This window comes from Microtus ochrogaster, linkage group LG2, assembly GCF_000317375.1.
Source record: "Microtus ochrogaster isolate Prairie Vole_2 linkage group LG2, MicOch1.0, whole genome shotgun sequence".
Taxonomy (NCBI): Eukaryota; Metazoa; Chordata; class Mammalia; order Rodentia; family Cricetidae; genus Microtus; species Microtus ochrogaster.
The window spans coordinates 23379503-23399733 of NC_022028.1; the positions used below are offsets into that span (position 1 = coordinate 23379503).

Genomic DNA, 20231 nt, shown 5'->3' on the forward strand with positions numbered 1-20231 from the left:
AACAAGTCGAGACCAAGAAGTCAGGTGGGAGACCACGAGTGGCTGGCTTATAGGCATACAACTCAAGAGGAAATCTTATCAAAAGGCAGAGTCCTCTGGGTGAAAAGATATGGAAAGAGTGAAGAAAACACCTCAAAATAAATGAAGTACTTACTGCTGAAAAATGAGCTTGGCTCTCAACCAACTCCAAAGTTCAGAATTTACTGCACCACTCAGGCCTTTCCCCCTAAGTTTCTGGTCTCTTGTTTCACGGCACAACAAGGGATTCTTCGTACTTTATGTGAAATACAACAAGACGATTTCTGCAGTAATAAACCCCATGCACGCATGGCAAATCCAGGCACGCAGAATGTTTAACATCCCAGTCCACAGATTCTTTAGGGACAAAATCCGATTATGAATTATATGCCACAATAAATAGGGCTCAATGTTTCATAAAGCAATTTATAGTTCATAAAAATGACAAAATGTACCTGTCAGATAGAGCGCGGAGAGCTGTTCTCTGGGCTGCCTGCTGGAAGAAAGGACGGAGATGTTTATTTAATATTCTGACTTTTAAATTATGCGCTCAATCAACAATCTCAGAAAAAGCCTGTGTCCCACACACATTTTTGTCAAGTAACTGTTAGCAACACAGTAGTAGAAAGCCCTGCTGTGTCACGAAAGGAAGGTTCTGGGTTATCCTGCACCAAGGCACACTTGCCCATAAGAGGCGGAAGTGGGGGAGGTGCTAAGTACTCTTCCCTGGCTATGTGGGGGCAGTCTCGGGAAACACGGCGAAGACCTGAAGTGATTTTTTTCCCTACCCCCTGAAATTAGTTTTCCATTGCTTTATCCTCATTTCCTGTAAGAAAAGAAAATAACTTTTTACCAGCGGAGGTGTAAATCAGTGTTGGCATGTGTGCCTCTGTGTTGTGTGTCCGCTGATGTGCATATGTGAGCACACCTACGGATGTGTGGGCAGAGTCCAGAGGAGGACACTGGTATTTTCCTCTAATGCTCTTTGTCTTGTTCCCCTGACTCACTGTCTCTCAGGGAACCTGAAGCTCTCCATTTTCTCCAGTTCAGAAAGGCTGGTTGGTCGTCAAGTTCCCTGGATCCACTCATTTCTGCTGATGTTGTAAGCATATTGTGGGCATGCTTAGCTTCTTTTCATTTTTGACTGGTTTTGTATTTTGTTGTGTTGTGTTCTTTTACATTTACTAAAGGTCTCCATATTTGGAAAGTGGATGGCTGTCTGGGCAAGAACACAGTATTATGAGATCATTGTTACTTTTAGGCACCGTCATGATGTTGTGACAACAGTTTTGTTTGTTTGTTTTCTAAAGAGCTTTTAGTGACCCGGGGAGCTGGCTTGTTTGGTAGAGTGCCTGCTGTACAAGCAAAAGCATTAGCGTTTGGATCCCTAGCATCCTTGTGAAAACACGCACACATGCGCATCTCAATCACTAGTTTAGCCCAACCAACGAGCTCCAGGGTCAGTGAGAGACCCTGCAAAAGTAAAGAAAGAAGCCCTCCAAGACTGAAATGGAGCGAGTAGGCTGACTAGCCACTGTTGTCCTGTAACCAGTCTGGTCTCAAACACAGTCTTCCTGCTGGTGTCACTCAGCCCACTTCAAACTGACCCTCAAGCTGATGGGCTGCCATCAAGACCTGCATTTGACACCTCTGTGCTTAAGCAGGCTCTGTGGCTGCCTGTGGTTAATGAGGCTTATCCTGGGCTCCCTACAGACTCACCCTTGGTTCTGACTTGAGGACAGCTTCTCTCAACTCTGCAGCCTCTTTAAGCCTTTTCTGAGCCACTTTGTGGTGGTGTATTTTTACATTAGTGTGAGGTATAATGTGTGGTCTGAGAGTTGATGTTAGTCACCGAGACCGGAATGGAGAAACTTGAGATTGCCAATGGGCACCTATCAAGCAAAATTAGGAGCAAATTGCGGCCAACGAGACTGCTGTACTTTGTAAATTTCTGGTTACCCAGTAAATTCCAACATTAAGGAACAACAACAAAAAACATGGATAGTGACTGAAGAAGACACCTGACAGTGAGTGACCTTTGACCTTCACATGTAGGAGCACCTGCACACATGTGTGTACCCTATCAACCATGAGGGATGGGACTAAAGATCCAGTCTTAACTTAAAGCTAATTGACTCTTTTCTTCCTTGCCTGCCTCCAAAGAGTCTTCCTGCTGACTTCCAGGACAGGGTGCAGCAAATGTTGATGAGTAGCTGGTTGGAAAAGGATTTAGAGAGCAAAGGGAGACAAACAGAACCAAGAAATGGCTGTGCACGCCTGAGGTGCATGCCATAGAGTGGCCCCTGCTAATGACCTTGCAGGATTATGTTGGCGGGTTCTATCCTAAGGTGTGTGGGAAGTCTGGGACAAGGGTGGCTTTCTTTTTAGCAAACCCACAGGATGCCGGCTTAGAGACTGGGCACTCACCATCCATTAATGTCTTTTATCATTCTTCCAGTCTGTCAGTGAGCTGAATGTCACCGTACAGTCAACACTGCGGGACTCGGCACAACTGCTCAAAGTACTCTTTACTTATTTTTAAAATGCTTGATATTTGACTGTACTTCTCATTGGAAGTATTTTTCATTATGAACTACGCTACAGAGGACAATCACCATCCATTAAGAAAGGCAACGAGAATGCATTCAACATTTAAAATCACTCTTAGAAAACAGGTATATGACTTTACCTAAGCAAGGAGTGATTACTGAGAAATTTTTGAGCCTACTCTCCTAAACAAAACCAAATCCTTCCGTTTTTGCACCCTGCCTTAATTTATAGTTGGAAAATAGTAGAAGAAATAAACATATATAAAAATATATAGCCAAGAAAAAAAAATTACTCAGGTGACTCATGACTGAAGCCTGAGAAACTGGTCGTAAACTAGATGGACGGCCCAGTTCCACTCCTTCAAGAGTCGCATCGCCGTGACCACACTCTCCTTCCTTAATCTCTCATCAGCTTTTCCGCTAGCTTTCCTCTGATTCAGTCTCCGCGGAGTCGCTAGAGAGGGTTCAGAGAATGCTCCACTGATCTTCCCTGAGTGCATTAGTCATTCATGAATGACTCTGAAGCTCAAGTCTCTAAGACAAAACAAGTTTTCTGCCAGAAATAGTCACTCTCCAAGCTCCCCTCAGGAGATGACATCCTCTCTCTGTCTTTATCTTAACAAGGCTGGCACTCGGAAACATAACCAGCAGATATTCTGGTTCCAGGGTATGCTAAAGGAATTACAAGTCACAATCTGTTATCGAAAGGAAATCGAAGAGGAAATTAAATGCCCCTTTGTAACTGGGTCTAGCACAGGGCAAGTCCATAGACACTGGGGTAGGGGGCGGGGATAAAATAAAAGGAAGGAAGAGGCTGACATTCAGAGGTGGCTCAGAGCCATCCAGTTTTGTGATGTAAATAGAATTTATGCCTGGATTCATAATTAATTTAATGATGTGTAGGCACTGGATGTGGCATAGGTGATGGGAAAAATAGATTAAGGTCTTCATGGTATCTCTTTGAGTCTGGAGGTGGGGCCGCACATGAAAGGTCCACAGGCACACAACACATAACACATAACAAGACCTGGAGGAAAAAAGAGAGGATGAGTTCAGAACATGGGGGAGGGAAAAGGAGAGCCATTAGACCAGAACATGGGGGAGGGAAAAGGAGAGCCATTAGAACAGAACATGGGGGAGGGAAAAGGAGAGCCATTAGACCAGAGACATGGGGGAGGTGAGGAGGAAGGGCTAGATACAGAGAAAACAGCGTGATAGTAAAAGATGCATCAGGCTTAGATCCTGGCTCAGGGGAGAAACTGTACAAGGTCACTGTGGTACAGCTCAGCAGGGCAGCAGGGCAGCAGGACCATGGCGGAGCAAGAAGAAGCCAATTTCAGGGGCAACAGAGGTCAAGTGTAGGCTTGTGGTTGTATAAGACAATAGGAGATCATTAAAGGGTTTACATGGACAGAAGCTGGATAAAGCATGCTTGTATATCCTGTGTAACTTCCTGTGGATCTATAATAAAACACAGCAGGGGGACGGTTGATACAGCGTATATTTTCCGATGTCACACTGGATTCTGTTTTGTGTGGCAATTTAGTTTAGATAAGAAAGGACTAGATGTGAAGTTATTACGAAGCTAACAATGATCAGAAAAGGGAACTATCTGACAGCAATGAAGGGGAGAACATGGCTATACTCTGCACTTCTAATAGAGGGGACTGTCTCTGGTAGGATATGGCCAGGCAGGTCAGAGATGGCACTGGCACCAGATTTCACGCCTGCGCACTTGACGTGAACAGAGACCACTGGTGGAGATGTGGGATGGGGTGTAGGAGTATGGGTAAACATAGACTAGGTCTTGCGCTGTTAAGTTCAGTCCATGTTGCATGTTTACACAGATGGTGGGGGATAGCAGGAAGTAGTAGACTAAAGTTGTTAAACACCAAGCAAACAGAGACGCCAATAATAGGGTGGGAGTGGCAGCTCCGTCAGTGTAAGGACCTATGTTTGCACCCCAGAGCCTGAGGAGGAGGTACAGTGGCAGGTACTGATAATCCCAGCCTGGTGGTTTGTGGCGGGGCACGAATCCTGGGGCTTACTATTCAACCGGCCTGTCCTAATTTACAAGTTTCAGATAAAATGAGAAACCGTTAAAAAGAAATGAAATAAGTAGAAATAAAGGTGAACGAAACCTGAGGTAGATCTCCGGTGTCCTCACACATATTCCCACTCACAGACACATGAATACGCATGCACACGTACCCCTTTCTCGTACACTGACACAGACGGCTCAAAGTTCTGGATCCTCACTTTGCTAGTGTTACTCCTCTAAGCTTCAGTACTGTTCGTTTCTAGACAGGCAGTCTGAGAAGCCTTCTGCTCAGCAGGCTTCCTCCTCATCCTGTTCTGTACCACGGTTAGGCAGAGCCAGGGAGGACAATAACTTAACCTCTGTGTAAGAACACTCTGAGAATGACAGGGGATGCTAACCAGATGGCAGTCGGGGGAAGGAGGAGAAAACTGCCTTGGCCGGGTACCCTGGGTTGTCTGGTTGTTCTAATAAAGACTGGTCTGTGTGAACACTGCTTGCTCTTTATGAAACCCACATTGAATGGACAAGGCAGAATTTCAGAGGTGACAGAACTCATCAGTAAAGAAAGCCAACGGCTGAATCAGGGCAGCAGAGGACAAACAACTGTGGCCCTTGAAATTACAGGCAAGCCAACATGTGTAAGGTTTTCTGGCTCTTTCCCGGTGCTTCTCCCCTGATTTAGACTCCACCTAACTCACTCTGAGGTCTAGTTCTTTTTTTCTTTTTCTTTCTTTCTTTTTTTTTTTTTTTGTAATTGTTTCTTTAGCTCTCCACTTGGTGCCCTACTCCTGGGATTCTGGGTCTGTAACAGGATGAAGTACTACTCATCTCTGGGGAGCTTGCCACTTGCGCAAGATGGTATTTTAATTTTGGCTTCCTTTACTACCTTTAAGATGATACAAGACAGAGAACTTAGTGCATTCTTCCTCACACGTGAGGGTGTGAACTTCTGGGTGTGACTAAGGCTTCTGAGGGGTTAGGGAAGGCATATGTACTTTTGTTAAGCATTTCTAGGATGTTCTACTCCCTGGAGGAGACATATTCTGAATTACCTATGGCTCTGTCGGGTTCTGCAGGCTATTTCCTTTACAGACTTAGAGTTTGCTGTTCATTTAAGAGAGAATTTGATCTCACCACAACCTCGCCAACAACTCTAGAAGATCACGACAGGACTGCCTAAAGAAGGACAATCCTGGCTGTGTTAGGTGTGGGTAGGACCAAAGGCCACTGGAGGGTAACTAGGATAAACCTAATTGATACATGCTGCTGGATAACAGAGAGCTAAACCTACTGACCCTCTGAATTGAGAGGGGCTCTTGTGTGAGGGTAGCACCAACGTCTGGATTCTGAGAAAGCTCTGGGAAGGCAACAGTGCCTTCTCAGAGGAAGGCAGCACATACATGTCAGTGCATGGCTGCCCGCATGTTTACGAAGCCAGCTGAGCTTCTCGGAGAGAGTCTACAGGATGCTATGCCTTTACAGTTCTAGTTCTCGACAATGGGAGATTAAATTTGGAATGTGGATGGTGACACTAGAACACAGGTCTGAATCATTGGCAACCTGAATGCAGCCACAACTTGCACAAGACCCAAATGGTGATGAATTATTGATAATAGTCATTTAAAAATATACCCCAAATTTTAATTGATATGAAATATATTATATTAATGGAGTCCACTGTGATATGTGTTTATGATATAAGATATGTGTTTATGATGTTCAATGATCACATCCGGATAACAGCATCTTTATGATCTCAAACATTTATACTTTCTTTGTGTCAGGAATATTCAAAATCTTCTCTACCAGCTATTTTGAAATATGAGAGCAATCGTTGTCAACCATAGTTACCTTTATTCTGTTCTAGAACATTTGAAATTATTCCACTTGTCCGAATGTACTCTAGTCCCATTAAATCATCATCCCTCCATCCTTCCCTCATTCTTCCTACTGGGCTCCGGTTCTACTACAACTTCACTGGGGTTCTCTTTGCTCTAGCAGCTGGATACTAGGATGAGTCATTTCTCACTCTGTGAGCTTCCAAATGCCTTTGGAGCTTTTACAAATGTCACATATGCTACCTTAGTATGATGCTTTGGTGGAATTCCCTTAACGTCCCACTGGACTTTGTGGATATTCATTAACTGTGAATGCAAGCGCAGTCTACATGTTACTTTCTTTCTATATGAAGACCACACAGGAAAGTGAAATAAATACCTTGGTAGCTTTGTTATAACTGCCATCTATGACTGAAAAAAAAAAAAACCCCATATCTAAGCCTGAATTTACGTTATATTCAAACTCTTCTAAAATATACCCAATATTTGAGAGTAAAAGTAGGTTTGTAATGATCAAGATTATGCCAGTTGTACCTTCCAAACCAATCATGCAGGAGAAAGAGGAAACACTTCTAAGTGCACTACTGGTGTTTGAATTTTCACTTCCCATGTGAACATAACTCTGCAGCCACTTATGGAAGTGCACACACTCTTTCTAGCACTGCCTTGGACTTTTAAGAACAACACCTTAAGGGGATGACAAACCCAGAGACAAGGCTGATGCACCTTCCGCAGAGAGAAATCCTGGCTAACCTGTACCTTCCACGCTTCAGGTGTGGTAATGATTGTGAGTAGTACCAAATATGAGCCTTTCCTATCAAATACTATAAAACTTAGTTTTAGGATAAGGAATTAAAATCTTTTTGTCTTCCTCACTTGGTAAGACTTTTATGCAAATATTTAAATCATTCCTACCCAGTAAGACATTGTTTGCACAAAGACCCAATGCTCTATTATTGATCTTGGTGGCCTGGAGCAGTAACCCTTTCTCCCTGTAACCTTTCCACAGCCTCCTTCATGTCTTACTGACCAGTTCTAATTAAATAAGAATGTGAGGTCTAACCCCAGCCAATGGGGAAAAGACACAGCTACTAACTGTTTTAGAATAAAAATCAAGTACACTTTTCTCTTTCAGGATGTGTTCATTCTTCCAAGTACACCCTACTGATTAAAGGTAAAGTATTTTTAAGAGAATGGTGGTCTCCTCCTTTGCCACCCCAAAACACATTTCTAATGATTCAGGGGCTCTGCCTGGGAGCCTAGCTCACCTATGGTGTGCTGTGGACCCACTTTTAACAACTGTCTGATCTGTTTCTTAGAGATGATTTTATTCCATTCAACACAACCAATGGGTTGATAGAACTGGGACGTGCCAAGAGCCCTTGGATGACAAAAATGGCTTGTCTCTGTGCTTCTCCAGGCTAAGAGTCTCCTGAGAAGAGCTGTGCTTCGGAGATAACCAGCCCCACACATGAAGGAAAATTAGGACAACAAAAATGAAAACAAAAATTTCCAAATGCTATCTGGACCAAACACTCGAATACCTGACTGCAGATAATTCCTTTGCTGCAGGACCTCTCCCCCACCTGGAGAGATGCTACAGCATACGAAGACAGCAGACAGTCTAGACGCTGGCATTCCCCCACAAGCTAAGGAAGAAAACAAACACAAATCCCCCAAACTCGGCATCATGGAAGTCACAGCACAAAGGGTCATTCTTCCCAGTTGAAGGAACCTGTTCTGGAGGGAGAATCGCGCTTTCCTTGCCAGCTAACAGTGCCACTGATTGCTAGGCTGAAGAATGGCCCATGAGCTACAGAGGCTGGTTTCCCTGAGCTTCTAGAATGAAGGGTTTGGGTGGTGGTACTGATATCTGTTAATAACAAAATATTGCTTTAGTTAAAAAAAAATATAGCTCCTTGTGTGAATTCTACAGTTTTAGCAAACTCCATGGTTTCCTGTCTTTGTGTTAATCATTTGTTTGCCTACATTTGGTGGATCATCTTTTAATTTTTATATAATTTTTTTTCATTTTTCAGATTTCCATTCATGGTGTTGAGGTTGAAGTCAAGGCACAATCTTCAGCCTGGGCTTATATAAATCTCACTGAGCCCCAAAGAGAAGGTCTCTAAATCATTTTAGGGAACAGCGTACGAGGCTTTGCACATTTGTGGACAGTGAAATTTAAGTTAACTATTTCAATTTTGGAAATTACAGCTGACTTGAAGTGTGGCTTTCAGGGGCTTCCATTATTTGATAGAGAAATTTTCATTTACTTTGGATGACAGAAAGGTTTTGCTTATAAAATGAGTTACCTAACTGCACGGTAGGGCTGATACACAAACCCACCCTCCTGCTGAGCACCTAACATTTGCTTCCTTGACTGTGTTCAAGTTCAATTTCCTTGAGTTCAGATGGGTACTCGTTCCTAGACAGGTATGACAAAGAGCTGACAGGCAGGTGTCTTCAATTGTACTTCCATACAGAAGGGAAACTATCTCGGCAATACTATCAAATTGAGTGTTTACTCAGGAACATGAGTACAAGAATAGAAACAGAACCAAATATAAGCTACTTCCCCCCTCCCCCCTGGTGTTCCTGTTAGGTTTAAAATATATACCATATAGCCTTTTGCATCGTCCTTCAGAAACAAGGCATTTTCTGGCAATGAAAATTTACTTAAAGTTTTTGTGGTTAAATTAGCACAATAAACATTACTAATGTGTAATTCATCTTGAGCAACAAGCCAGCAGCTTGCATGGACATGTGGAGCTTAGTAGGCATTTAAGACTATTCTTGGAATGATTTATGCAAAATATGTCTAGCTCTTGTTTGGATACAAATAACATCTCTAATACACTTCATTTCTCATGGAAGAGAAACTTGATTTTGGAGCCATGCCCCCCAAACCTGGTCCTGATTATTGCTTCCATTCCTGTTTATATAATTCTACACAGTTTTGGCAGGATCCAAGCTCACATACCAGGGTGTTGGCTTTTATGAATCTCCTGGGATGCGAATGTCACGCTGACTGGATGAACTCTGGCCACAAATCCCAGACAAGCACAATGACTCTATTTATTCAGACTTGGCTGCCTGAATGCAGATTGACTCTGTGTGTAATAAATTTTCACAGGCCAAGAACCTCCACATCAACCAAGCGGAGGCCGAGAACTAAAAAAAAAAAAAAAAAAAAAAAAAAAAAAAAAACTCACTGAGAGGAATTGGGCTGCAGAGACCTCTCCTTCCCGGCTGCATTTCATTCCGTGACCGCATCATGCGCTCCCTGACTGACACGCACTGTCAATGCCTTTAAAGTTTTCCTTTTCAATGTTTTCAAAGCTCCGTTTTCTGTTATGCAGTTGCCATATGAAAATGAAACAAGGGGGTGGGGAAGAAGAGCAGAAACCTGCTTTTAATAGCTGACCCTGAGCTGGAGTGAGTCATCAGTGACTTCTCCAGGCCTGAGCGGAGAACTGAGATAGGGTTATTTCTCTGCCACTCTGTAAGAGGCCAAATGAAACATGATGGCTGCCCTGTGGGGCTCAGCGGCCCTCACCTGCAGTCTGGACACGCCAGGGGCACAGAGGCTTTGGATTCTTCCTGACAGACAAGATTATTACTCTCTGCATTATAAATAAGAAAATAATTACCTCTTTAGCTTGCAGATTTATGTTAATGACATAGATATCTATTAAATTAATTGTATGCTCTCGAAATATTGATTGGGGATTAAAAGGTAACTTTCCTTCATTGTGTTGAGAAATCAATTAGGCCAGTAGAGAAATTCCCCTCTACAGATTAAATCCGATGATCGCCGTCTGTAAAATTACAACAGTCAGTTTAAGTGGATAAACTACACTCATTTGAAGAGAAAAATGCACTTATATAATTAAAATGAAAAGGCTGCCCAATCTCTGTGGATAACGAGGTTACTTGGAGCTGCAGGCACAGACGTCGCCATTCAGAGTGGATGGCTGTTCCCTTGCTCTCCCTGAGCTCCGGATTTGTCATCTCGGGAACCCTGCGAGCAGCTGACGCTCTCTCAGTTACTGCTTGCCAGAGTCTCAACCATGTGTCCCTTCCCTCATGCCTCAGCTGCAATAATCCTGTCTAGAGATTTGCTCGGTCTCACTCCCTAAGCTCTCCCCGGACTCAAGAGGCAGAGATTATCATTTTGACCAGAGGGTGAGACACGCACTAGGATTCCTCTCTCTTCCAAGTCCACCATGGAATTCCTTTAAGGCACAGAACCACTCAGTGGAAGTCTTCTGATTCCTTCACAGTTTTCCAGGGGACAGTTAACTGGTGGAATCTACTACATACACATCCAAACCAGGAATCTGCTTCTCAGATCTGCTCAGACCTCATCAAGTGAAGGATTCCAAGAGTCTTTATGACAGAATGCTTTCATTTCAAGGGTGTCACAGCCACCTTATAAAGTAAACCTTGCCATAGTTGAGGACACAAAATTCTGTTATCTCCGAGAGATACAGTGAGGAGATCCCATTCTCTTGGCTTTGGGGGTGTCAGCTGGAAATGGCTGAGAAAACCTTGTAACCTTAATATTGCTTGACATAAATGTCCAGCATAAAATGAATGTGTGTAGAAAATGTGTATAGAATTTCCATGCAGATAGTATAGACACCTTTTTCCCCCCTCAAGCAGGCATGATATCTGTAAATTCATGTATAGCTGCCTTATAATCTTAGGTCTTATATTTTTCTCCTGTCACTCAACATGTTTATTTAATGTTTGGGATTAGAAAAAATATCCGTGTTTAGTAAGAGAAATAAAGGCAGAACAAAGGTCATCTTTGCTTTTGGATGTTAGTCCGTAGGCCCTTAAATCCCAATTTAAGCCAGTGCTCTATGTTTATTTATGCATCCATTCAACAGAGAGAACTTCTACTGAGCCAGACAGACTCTGTTCTCGGCGATTTTTCAGTTTTGTTGATAGGAATAGCTACTGTCGAAAGTAAACACATGCACTGTAACCAAAATTAGGATGAGGTCCCCGAGAAAGGGTAATTAATATTACTGAGAAAAGGACATGCCATGGTCTCTCTGAGAAAGTAACGTACTTTATGTACTGTACCTTCAGGAGCACAGGTATCAACCAGGCAACACACAGAGCAGAGGCCTGCGGAAGCCCTGAGGAAGATGAGCATGGCTTGTTGGAAGAACTGAAGGAGGCCCATGAGACTGAGTGCTGGCATAAGCTCAATGAGAAGGGGGGGGGGTGTGGATAAGACTGGACTGTGCAGGCTGGTAGAGGCCATGGTATGAGCATTTCATTTCTCTCCAGGAGGAATAAAAATCTCTATTTTAGATCAGAGCTTGCTGAATTAAGAGTACTTGCTGCTCTTGTGTGGGACCCATGCTTGGTTCCCAGCACACACACTAGGCTGCACACTAATGCCTGTTAACTCCAGTTCTAGGGGATCTGATGCTTTCTCTGGTCTCCATGGTTACTGCATGCATCTGGTAACCATACAGACAGCAAGATACACATATAAATTAAAAATAATAGTTTTAAAAACTAAATAATTTGATCTGATATACATTGTAAAAAGATCACTGAGTACCAGCTATTACAGAGGTTGGAGAACATCAAGATGACAGTTCACACAAGGCTGGTTTAAATTAGTTAGGATGGAAAGAGGCAGGCAGACTAATATTTAATTTTGGAAGTTACATTTACAGGAGTTAGAGAAGAAAGGCAGATTTGAGTGAGGGAGAAGGATGTTATAGTCATATTTTATTTGTGTTCTAACAAAGCTTGTCTAAAGATCAGAGTGCAAAGCTAGCCACACTAGTTAGTCAAACAGGCCAGGCAGTGGCGGCACACACCTTAAATCCCAGCAGCCACACTAGTTAGCCAGAGAGGCCAGGCGGTGGTGGAGTACGCCTTTAATCCCAGCACTAGAGAGGAATATAAGGCAGGATGAGACAGGAACTTGTGCTCTTTAGAGTCTGAAGATTTTGTAGAGGTAAGAGCCCTCTAGTGATTGGCTGCTTTGCTTCTGATCCTTCAGCTTGAATCCCAATATTTGTCTCTGGGTTTTTATTAGTCATGCTACAGGATGTGAAATGCTGTCTTCAGGTCATGCTATAGCCATCACAAAAAACCTGATCTCACAGCAGCTACAGCAGCCTAAACTGGGAAGGCCCAAGAATGGGCCTGCCAACAGCCAATCATGGGTCAGAAAGGACTCATGGGACGCCCATCTTTTCCCTGCTGAACTACTGGCAACTGATGAAATCTGGGGGTCAGGGGAGACAGTCATTGTTTTTAGTTGGATACTAAAAAGTGAGGCCACCAGTCTCTAAGGCAGAAAAAGCATAATACACTACATACACATATGGAATTATTAAATAAACTTAATCAGTAAAAACAGTGGGGGAGTTATGATTTTGTGATTACATAAGAGTATACTTTAGATCCAAATAGAACAGCTTCATATAATTAATGTCGATAATTTAACTTAAATTATCATATGCAAAATCATTGTTTGGAGTCTTGTTGATTACTGTGTAAAAATCATTCATTCTGAGTGTTCCTTTTACAAAAACACAAGACTAAAGGGTCTGACCAGTACAGTACAGTGTTACCAAGGACTGTAGACTGGGAAGTAGACAATAAAATGAACGATTCGGTTGACTTTAGAGAATGTGAATAGTACAACATTAATAATGAGTTTCTTAAATTGCATTTTCACTGGAAGTATTTCCTTCAAACAATTCTAGGAACTGTTTAGCCTGCGAATCCTTTCTCTAATATAAACTACCCACAAATTGCATGCTTAAACCCATTTGTACCTAGCTGAGCCTCTCAGTGGTATAAAATAGAGGTGAAATAATTTCTTTTAGTCACATAGATGAGAAAACGAAATTAGAAGTGCATCTGTTTTACATTTCTTCGATGACTGCTGAGCTGTGGGGATCTGACTGCCTGGCATAGACATCTAGACACAAATTATTGCATCTCCAAAATTCTCGAAGTCTAGGAGTCCTCTATGCTCAGCTCCTCTTCCTCTCTAGGATGATCTCTGTTTGCCAGCCGGGTTCCTAGATTCAGGGAGTCTTCTTGTACCCGGTGCCTTAGCTTGTCTCAGAGATAGGAGAAGCCTTCTGTGACCCCATGTGCGCGCCTACGTTCTGCTCAGGCACATGTCTTAGCAACGTTCCTCTGGATCTTCTCTCCCCTTGGCTTGCTCTCTAGAAACACTATTTGTATTTGCATGCCTAGACAGCAAATCACACACACACAACATTTCATGACACCTTCGAATCAAGTTCACGATTTCAAAATCAATTTAGTGGCACATGCATTCAGCCCAGCCACATAAAGATGACAGGAAAAAAGAGAACCCTCCAAACTGTCTCTCTAACCTACCCTGTTCGTCCAAATTCAACAAAAGGCAATGTAGGTGACGGGGGCAAATGAAAGGAATGCAGGAAAATCTGTCTTCAGTGTTTTGAAACCTGCTTTAAGATAGAAATGCTTCCTGAGATGCAGAAGTGAATGTGATGAATGCTAAGTGGATATTTTTTCACCTTAACTGACTGATCAGGAGACTATTTATAGCCCCCCTGACTGATGTCTCAAGCTGGTAAATCAACAGCAAGGGAGACTATTTCAAGCACATTTATCATTTAAGACAAACAGCCGAGACCGCGCGTGATTATTTTTTATTCATCATCTTCGCTCACCTCTGTGCTCACTCCTTCTCACTGTTAATAATATCTGTATAAGGCTCCTCAATATTTAATGGTACAGCCTCCCCACTGCATGCTGATGAGTGTAAGGTCACATGTTTGATCTCAAGAAGGCCGGTTATCTTTGCAAAAGATGTAAAAAAAAAAGGGGGGGGGATCTGCATTTCCTAGGGAAGCCTGATTCTATCAGTTTTGTTAGAAACACTATTGTTGGTCTCTATGCCATTAAAGGAGAAATCACAAAATGAAAGCTTTTAATGGGAACGGAGCTCAGGACGTTTTAATAGACTGGCCCAACCACACAGAAACTCAGGAATGGCAGGACAATGCCCGGTATCACAGCACAGCTTGGTTTAGGGTCTCAGTTTACCGTCATCTGTGCCTCATGGACAAGACAGCAACACACAAGAAAACCTTACCTGTTCACTTTCTTCGTCGTCACTACTTAGTTTAAGGTCATCTTCTAGCATTCTGAAAGGAGGAACAGAGAGATGCAGACACTTAGATTCAAAATCCTTCAATACTGATTTCTATTCCCCCCCCCCTTGTATTGCAAGTCCTCTGATGTACTTGGGGAAGAACAGATAGTCACAGCATGAAAATTAACCCTCACAGCAATCACAGGAAGAGATGGGGCTCCCTCAGAGTTGGCTGTTGTAGAAAAACAGAACCAAACAGGGACTGTTCCCTGGGAAGTTTAAATTTCATAACTGTTTGTTCAGTGTTTTCCAGGCTTAAGAGCTAGGCTGTGTCCTGAGGCCTGTCTGGGGATGATCATGGTAAAGGAAGTGGGAGAGCAAGCAGAATTCTGCTGAGGGCCATGCAGCCATAGTGTTGAGTCACGAGAGACATTTATTCAGGCCCCTCACAGCCTAAGTGCTGGAGAGAATGCCTACTCCAGGATCTGCTGAGTAGAAGGCAGGGCACTTCTGAAGAGCCCACGAGGCCCTTTCCACAGGTCACCATCCACCATGCGCCCTGACCTGCGGCAAGTCCATGAGGGCCAACAACAGACAGAGAAGTGCAACTGTGTACCCTACTGTTCTTAGTGACGAAACACAGCTCCTATCAGTGTTGTTGCGATTAGCTCTTCAGAGTGCAGCTGTTTCAGATTCGTCCCTTGCCAAGGGGATCTTGCTCAGAGATGCACTCTCTAAAATGTGCGCAGTGCACTCAGAGCTGTTAGCCTAAGAGAAGGGAGAGTCCACTGGCGTGAGCCCAGGACTCCAGACACTGGTCTGGAAGCTGTTGAGCTCTTGTATCTAAAGACCTCAATGTCTTCCTTTAAGTCAGCTTCTGAAGACTGCTACCAAACGTGCCCATCATAGGCAGGTAGTTCTATTTTAAATGCTATTTCAGTGACTTTGGGGGTAAAGTGGGGACCAGGGGCTGTCAGGGCATGGACCCAGTTATGAAATGTTTAAGCTCTGGGGGTAGGTGGCATATGGCACCACTGTTCACCCCGTGGAAGGTGAAGGGTATACCTGGTGATCCTGCTTTAGATTCCATGAGTCTAAGAAAACGGTTTCTCCCATCACACAATGTGGGGAAAAAAATCCTTTCTATTTGATCAGAATCATCTAGAAAAAACAACTGCAATTGAACATGTGTGTTTTTTGGCCATTATCTCCTATCCACAGGGTAGAACACAGCATTTATATTGTATTAGTTGTTCTAAGTCTAAAGGGAAGATTTAAAGCTATGGGGAAATGTGAGTTCGTTACATGCAAATCCAATGCCATTCTGTAGAAGGGAGTACAGTGTTCGTAGATTTTGATATCAGAGGAAGGTACTGGAACCAAACAATCCCCCATGTACATCAAGAGACAACTGTATTTGCTTCTGACAATTAGGCAACAGGGTCTCTGAACATTTAAGAAACTCACAGAGGTAAAGAGGCTGAGAAATAAGGATGTTACAACAAAGACTACAAACTAGGCCATGTGCTCTCTTTGAAGGTCTTTGTTGATGTCACCTAGTGACTACAGTAGGGTTATGTATTTTAGCTTCTAAAAGTTGATTGAGGTCTACAGAGGTTAGTAAACAAGCCTGCTAGCCCAGTATCTAGGGAGGCCTGCCCTTGGTTGGTCACACAGGCGGAAGCCACTAAGGTAGACTTTAATGCTGTTTAACAACAGCAAAGATGTTGATAAAAAACACATAATAAAATTAAATTTTGAAAAATTGATACCAGAGACCAGAAGCCTAACCAGAGATACTGAGAAGTGGGATTTTACAATCTTGATACCTACAGAGCTGTAGCTGCTAGATACAGCAGCATGGTGGCTTCACAGTAGAGTGAGAGGCAAGTGACTGAGATTCTTGACACCTCCAGGATGCAGGCAGGACATTTTAACGTGCAATGAAGTGACTGAGACTTTATACATTTTTTTTTAACTTAAAATCTGCTAAGACAACAGCTTCTCTTTTAAAAAATATTGTATGTATGTGTGTGCAAGTATGTGTGTGTGTTTGAATGTGTAAGTGTGCCCTGGTGTGTATACTGCAGAGGGCAACTTGCAGGAGATGATTCTCTTTTCTACCATGTGGCTTCTATCTAGGGTTCAAATTCAGATTGTCAGACTTGGTGACAAGCACCCTGCCTGCTGAGGCAGACCAAGACAGGTGCCCACTGCTCCACTGCTCAGCCTCACCCTACTCAGGTACTGCTGAACTGTGTGGAACACCTCCACCTGAGGGTGGACTGAAGCTACTCCATGGAGCACGGTTGATGGGAAATTCTTGAGATATTTGTCATTTGAGGCTCTCTGAAGACCCTTCAATCCTTTATTTAAAGGTCATTTCATGTTGCTCCACCTTAATGGCTTTAAAACAAATCTGAGTTTAATTGAGCTGTTTGATTTTCAGTATTATTTCTATAGCATGTGCTGCCACTGTCTCTACCTATCTCATATTTAAAGCTGGAGACTATGTCTATTAAACATGAATATTGTCTTCATTAAACATATCACATATGCAAATATACATTCTTGCAATTAGTGTTTCATAGTGGCCTGTCTCTTAGAGTTTCTATGGTGGTTATAAAACACATGACCAAAACCAACCTGGGGAGGAAAGGATTCACTTTATCTTAAAGCTTGTAGTCCAGCATCCAGGGAAGTCAAGGCAGGCACTCAAGGTAGGAACCCAGGGCAGGAGCTGATGCAGAGGCCATATGGGGAGTGTTCCTTACTGGCTTGCTTCCCAAGGCTTACTCAGTGTACTTTCAAATACCATCCAGGATTACCAATCCAGGGATGGAATCTCCTACAGTGAGCCACACCCTTCCACATCAATCCATAAATTAAGAAAATGCCAAAAGCCGGGGGTGGTGGCGCACGCCTTTAATCCCAGCACGTGGGAGGCAGAGGCAGGTGGATCTCTGTGAGTTTGAGACCAGCCTGGTCTACAAGAGCTAGTTCCAGGACAGGCTCCAAAACCACAGAGAAACCCTGTCTCGAAAAACAAAATAATAAATAAAAAAAAGAAAGAAAATGCCTAAAAGACCAATCTGTTGAAGGCATTTTCTCCATGGAAATTCCTTCTTCCCAAATGACTGTGTCAAGGTGACATAAAACTAGCTAGCACAGTTTGCAACTGATACCCTCTGGGAAAGGGAAAATCAGTTTTTTCTAATGGAGTGTCAACTGGTATATCAACACAGTCCAGAGCAGGCCCAAGAGTAGTCAACCAATACAAAAAGAATGCCATTTGGGCCTGTTCTTTGTTTTGGCATGGTTTTATCTTATAGGTTTTGGTTTCCCCTTTTGGTTTGGAGGGGTGGGAAGTGAAGGGGATGGGGAAGGAAGAGGGGGGGAATGTAATGTAGGGAAGGGGAAAATAATCAAAATATAAACATATATAAAACTTTAAAAAAACCACCTAGCCAGGCGGTGGTGGCACATGCCTTTAATCCCAGCACTCGGGAGGCAGAGGCAGGCGGATCTCTGTGAGTTCGAGACCAGCCTGGTCTACAAGAGCTAGTTCCAGGACAGGCTCCAAAACCACAGAGAAACCCTGTCTCGAAAAACAAAAAAAAAAAAAAAAAAAAAAAAAACACCTAGCCAGCACAGCCTATCTATCAGACAGGCCTATCCATTACAGGCATTCCTAAACAGTGCACTCATGCCTTAGAACATTGGAGGAAGTAACAGGCATCTCATTTTATTCCTTCTGAAGTCCTGTGCTCTGTTGGTTGTTCTCTACCACCTGGCTGGGTAATTTTCATTAACAAATGATTGCCTTCCCATCTGTGGTTATTTGGAACAGCTTTTGCCGATAGCATTCTGGGGAACTGTGAAGGCTAGAGAAGCTCTTGTGTGGGATGTGGGAGTTGTGACTAACTAAGCACATCCTAGATGAAGATGAACAAGGTGACTTAGCCTGGAGGCAAGTGGAGAACCCAAGATCAAGATGAGGTGGTCCAGATAACCTAGCAATGTCCCCCTGGAATGTATTCTGTTTCCAGGATCTCTACATACTCTGAAGAAATTTGGTTTAAAGTGAGATGGTGTTTGCTCATATGTACTCATTCCCAGGACCTGCTCTGGCTGCTATAGTGGAATTTCCATGATTTGCTCCTGCCATGTCCATTCCTGAGAGAGAAAAGTAACTGCTTCTTCTATTCACCTGCTTGTTTTTAACTTGAGACAATGGTATCAGTCTCTTTTCTTACTTATCAAGTGACCTTGCTACAAAGGCCCATCTTCTTTTCAGAACTGCATCTAATTTTCAACCATATATGATCCTCAAAACAGTCAATCTTACTTAGAAAATCTGCCAATCCCAGGTAAGATATGGGATGATGGGATGTATCCATAATTCAATCAACTGCCTTTTCTGATAGCATCTTTATCTACATGTCACTAATGAAGAGAAATCAAAGACTCAACAGTAGAGGAAGCAGTCAGAGGCACGGTGTGAGATTTGAGGGTGAAGGACTGGGTCTTATGGCAGCTGTCAGGCTGGCCTGCATTTTAGTTTGACGTCTATCACTGACTAGTTCTCTGAGAGCTAGGAAGTCATTTACCCTCTTGGGACACAGTTGCCTCATCACAAAATGTAAGATGGAGACACTCTGAATCCGCTGGTTCCTTCCCTTTATTCAAGTCCAGGCAGACTGCTGGAGAAAGAGAGCATCTAGTCAACAGGATGCCAACAGGCAACCAAGGCATTCAACCCAACAGTCTATAAGGAACTGCATCCTGCTGGTATCCACAGCAGCGAGTCTGGAGGTAGATCTTCCTCCAGGTAAACCTTGGGATGACTTCAGTCCTGGATAGCATTATGTTTGCAGTCCCTGATAGGTCCTGAGCCAGAGCACCCAGCTAAGCCAGACCCAGATTCTTCACCCACAAAACAATAAAATAATGGATGTTGTCTTGAGGTACTAGGTTGAGGGGTAAATTGTTAGGCATGGATAAGTAACTGGTATGTTAGCAGATAGTAGGGATTTAGTGTGTCTCTTCTTCAAGATTGCCCCCAGTGACTTGAGGTGAACCTTTGTAGCTCCCATTCAAGACATCCAACATTAGAAATAATGTGAGACATTTCCTAATAGTGATATTAAAAATAAGTGGGTGAGACTGATATATTTGGTTATTGTCAATACGGTACTTCTGTATCATAACATATATATATATATAGTGCCCATCAGGTATATGTGGCTATTGGGTAACACAGGTTCATTTATTTATATATTTTTTGTCAGAAGGTGAGGTGTTCAAATTCCCAGAATGTCCTCAGTTCTTTTTGTCTCAGCTCTCTTAGACTGCCTGATAGGGTGTTTGGGACAAGCCTGTGGAAGTGACGACTTTCCAGAAAGTGTGTAGTAGCTAAGAGGAACAGAAGGCACATTTCCAACGGCTGCTCCCTTTGCCCATCAGCATCCTTGTGTCTCATGGTGTCTGAGCCAGTTGTGTCACGGACTCATCTCGCTGTTAGTTCAAATGGGTGTATGCGTGACACACCACAATGCACCTGCAAACCATGACCTCACCGAAGAGCCCGGACACGGAAATTATGACAACTACAAGGGGACCATAGGGGGAAGGAGCTTTGGGCA

General features: G+C 43.2%; 1 protein-coding gene across 4 annotated transcripts in view; it reads right to left on the bottom strand.

Moving 5' to 3' along the window:
- The window catches only part of Aff3 (AF4/FMR2 family member 3), a 463220-nt gene that overhangs the window by 76489 nt on the left and 366500 nt on the right, over positions 1–20231 (bottom strand). For 3 of the 4 annotated variants that reach the window (XM_026785525.1, XM_013351073.2, XM_026785526.1), the window contains 2 exons: positions 14587–14638; positions 474–514 (listed from right to left, as the gene is read on the bottom strand). In XM_026785525.1, the coding sequence (XP_026641326.1) occupies positions 474–514; positions 14587–14638 (93 nt within the window). The remainder of the gene's footprint in view (positions 1–473; positions 515–14586; positions 14639–20231) is intronic. The other variant, XM_026785524.1, reaches the window with a different exon arrangement.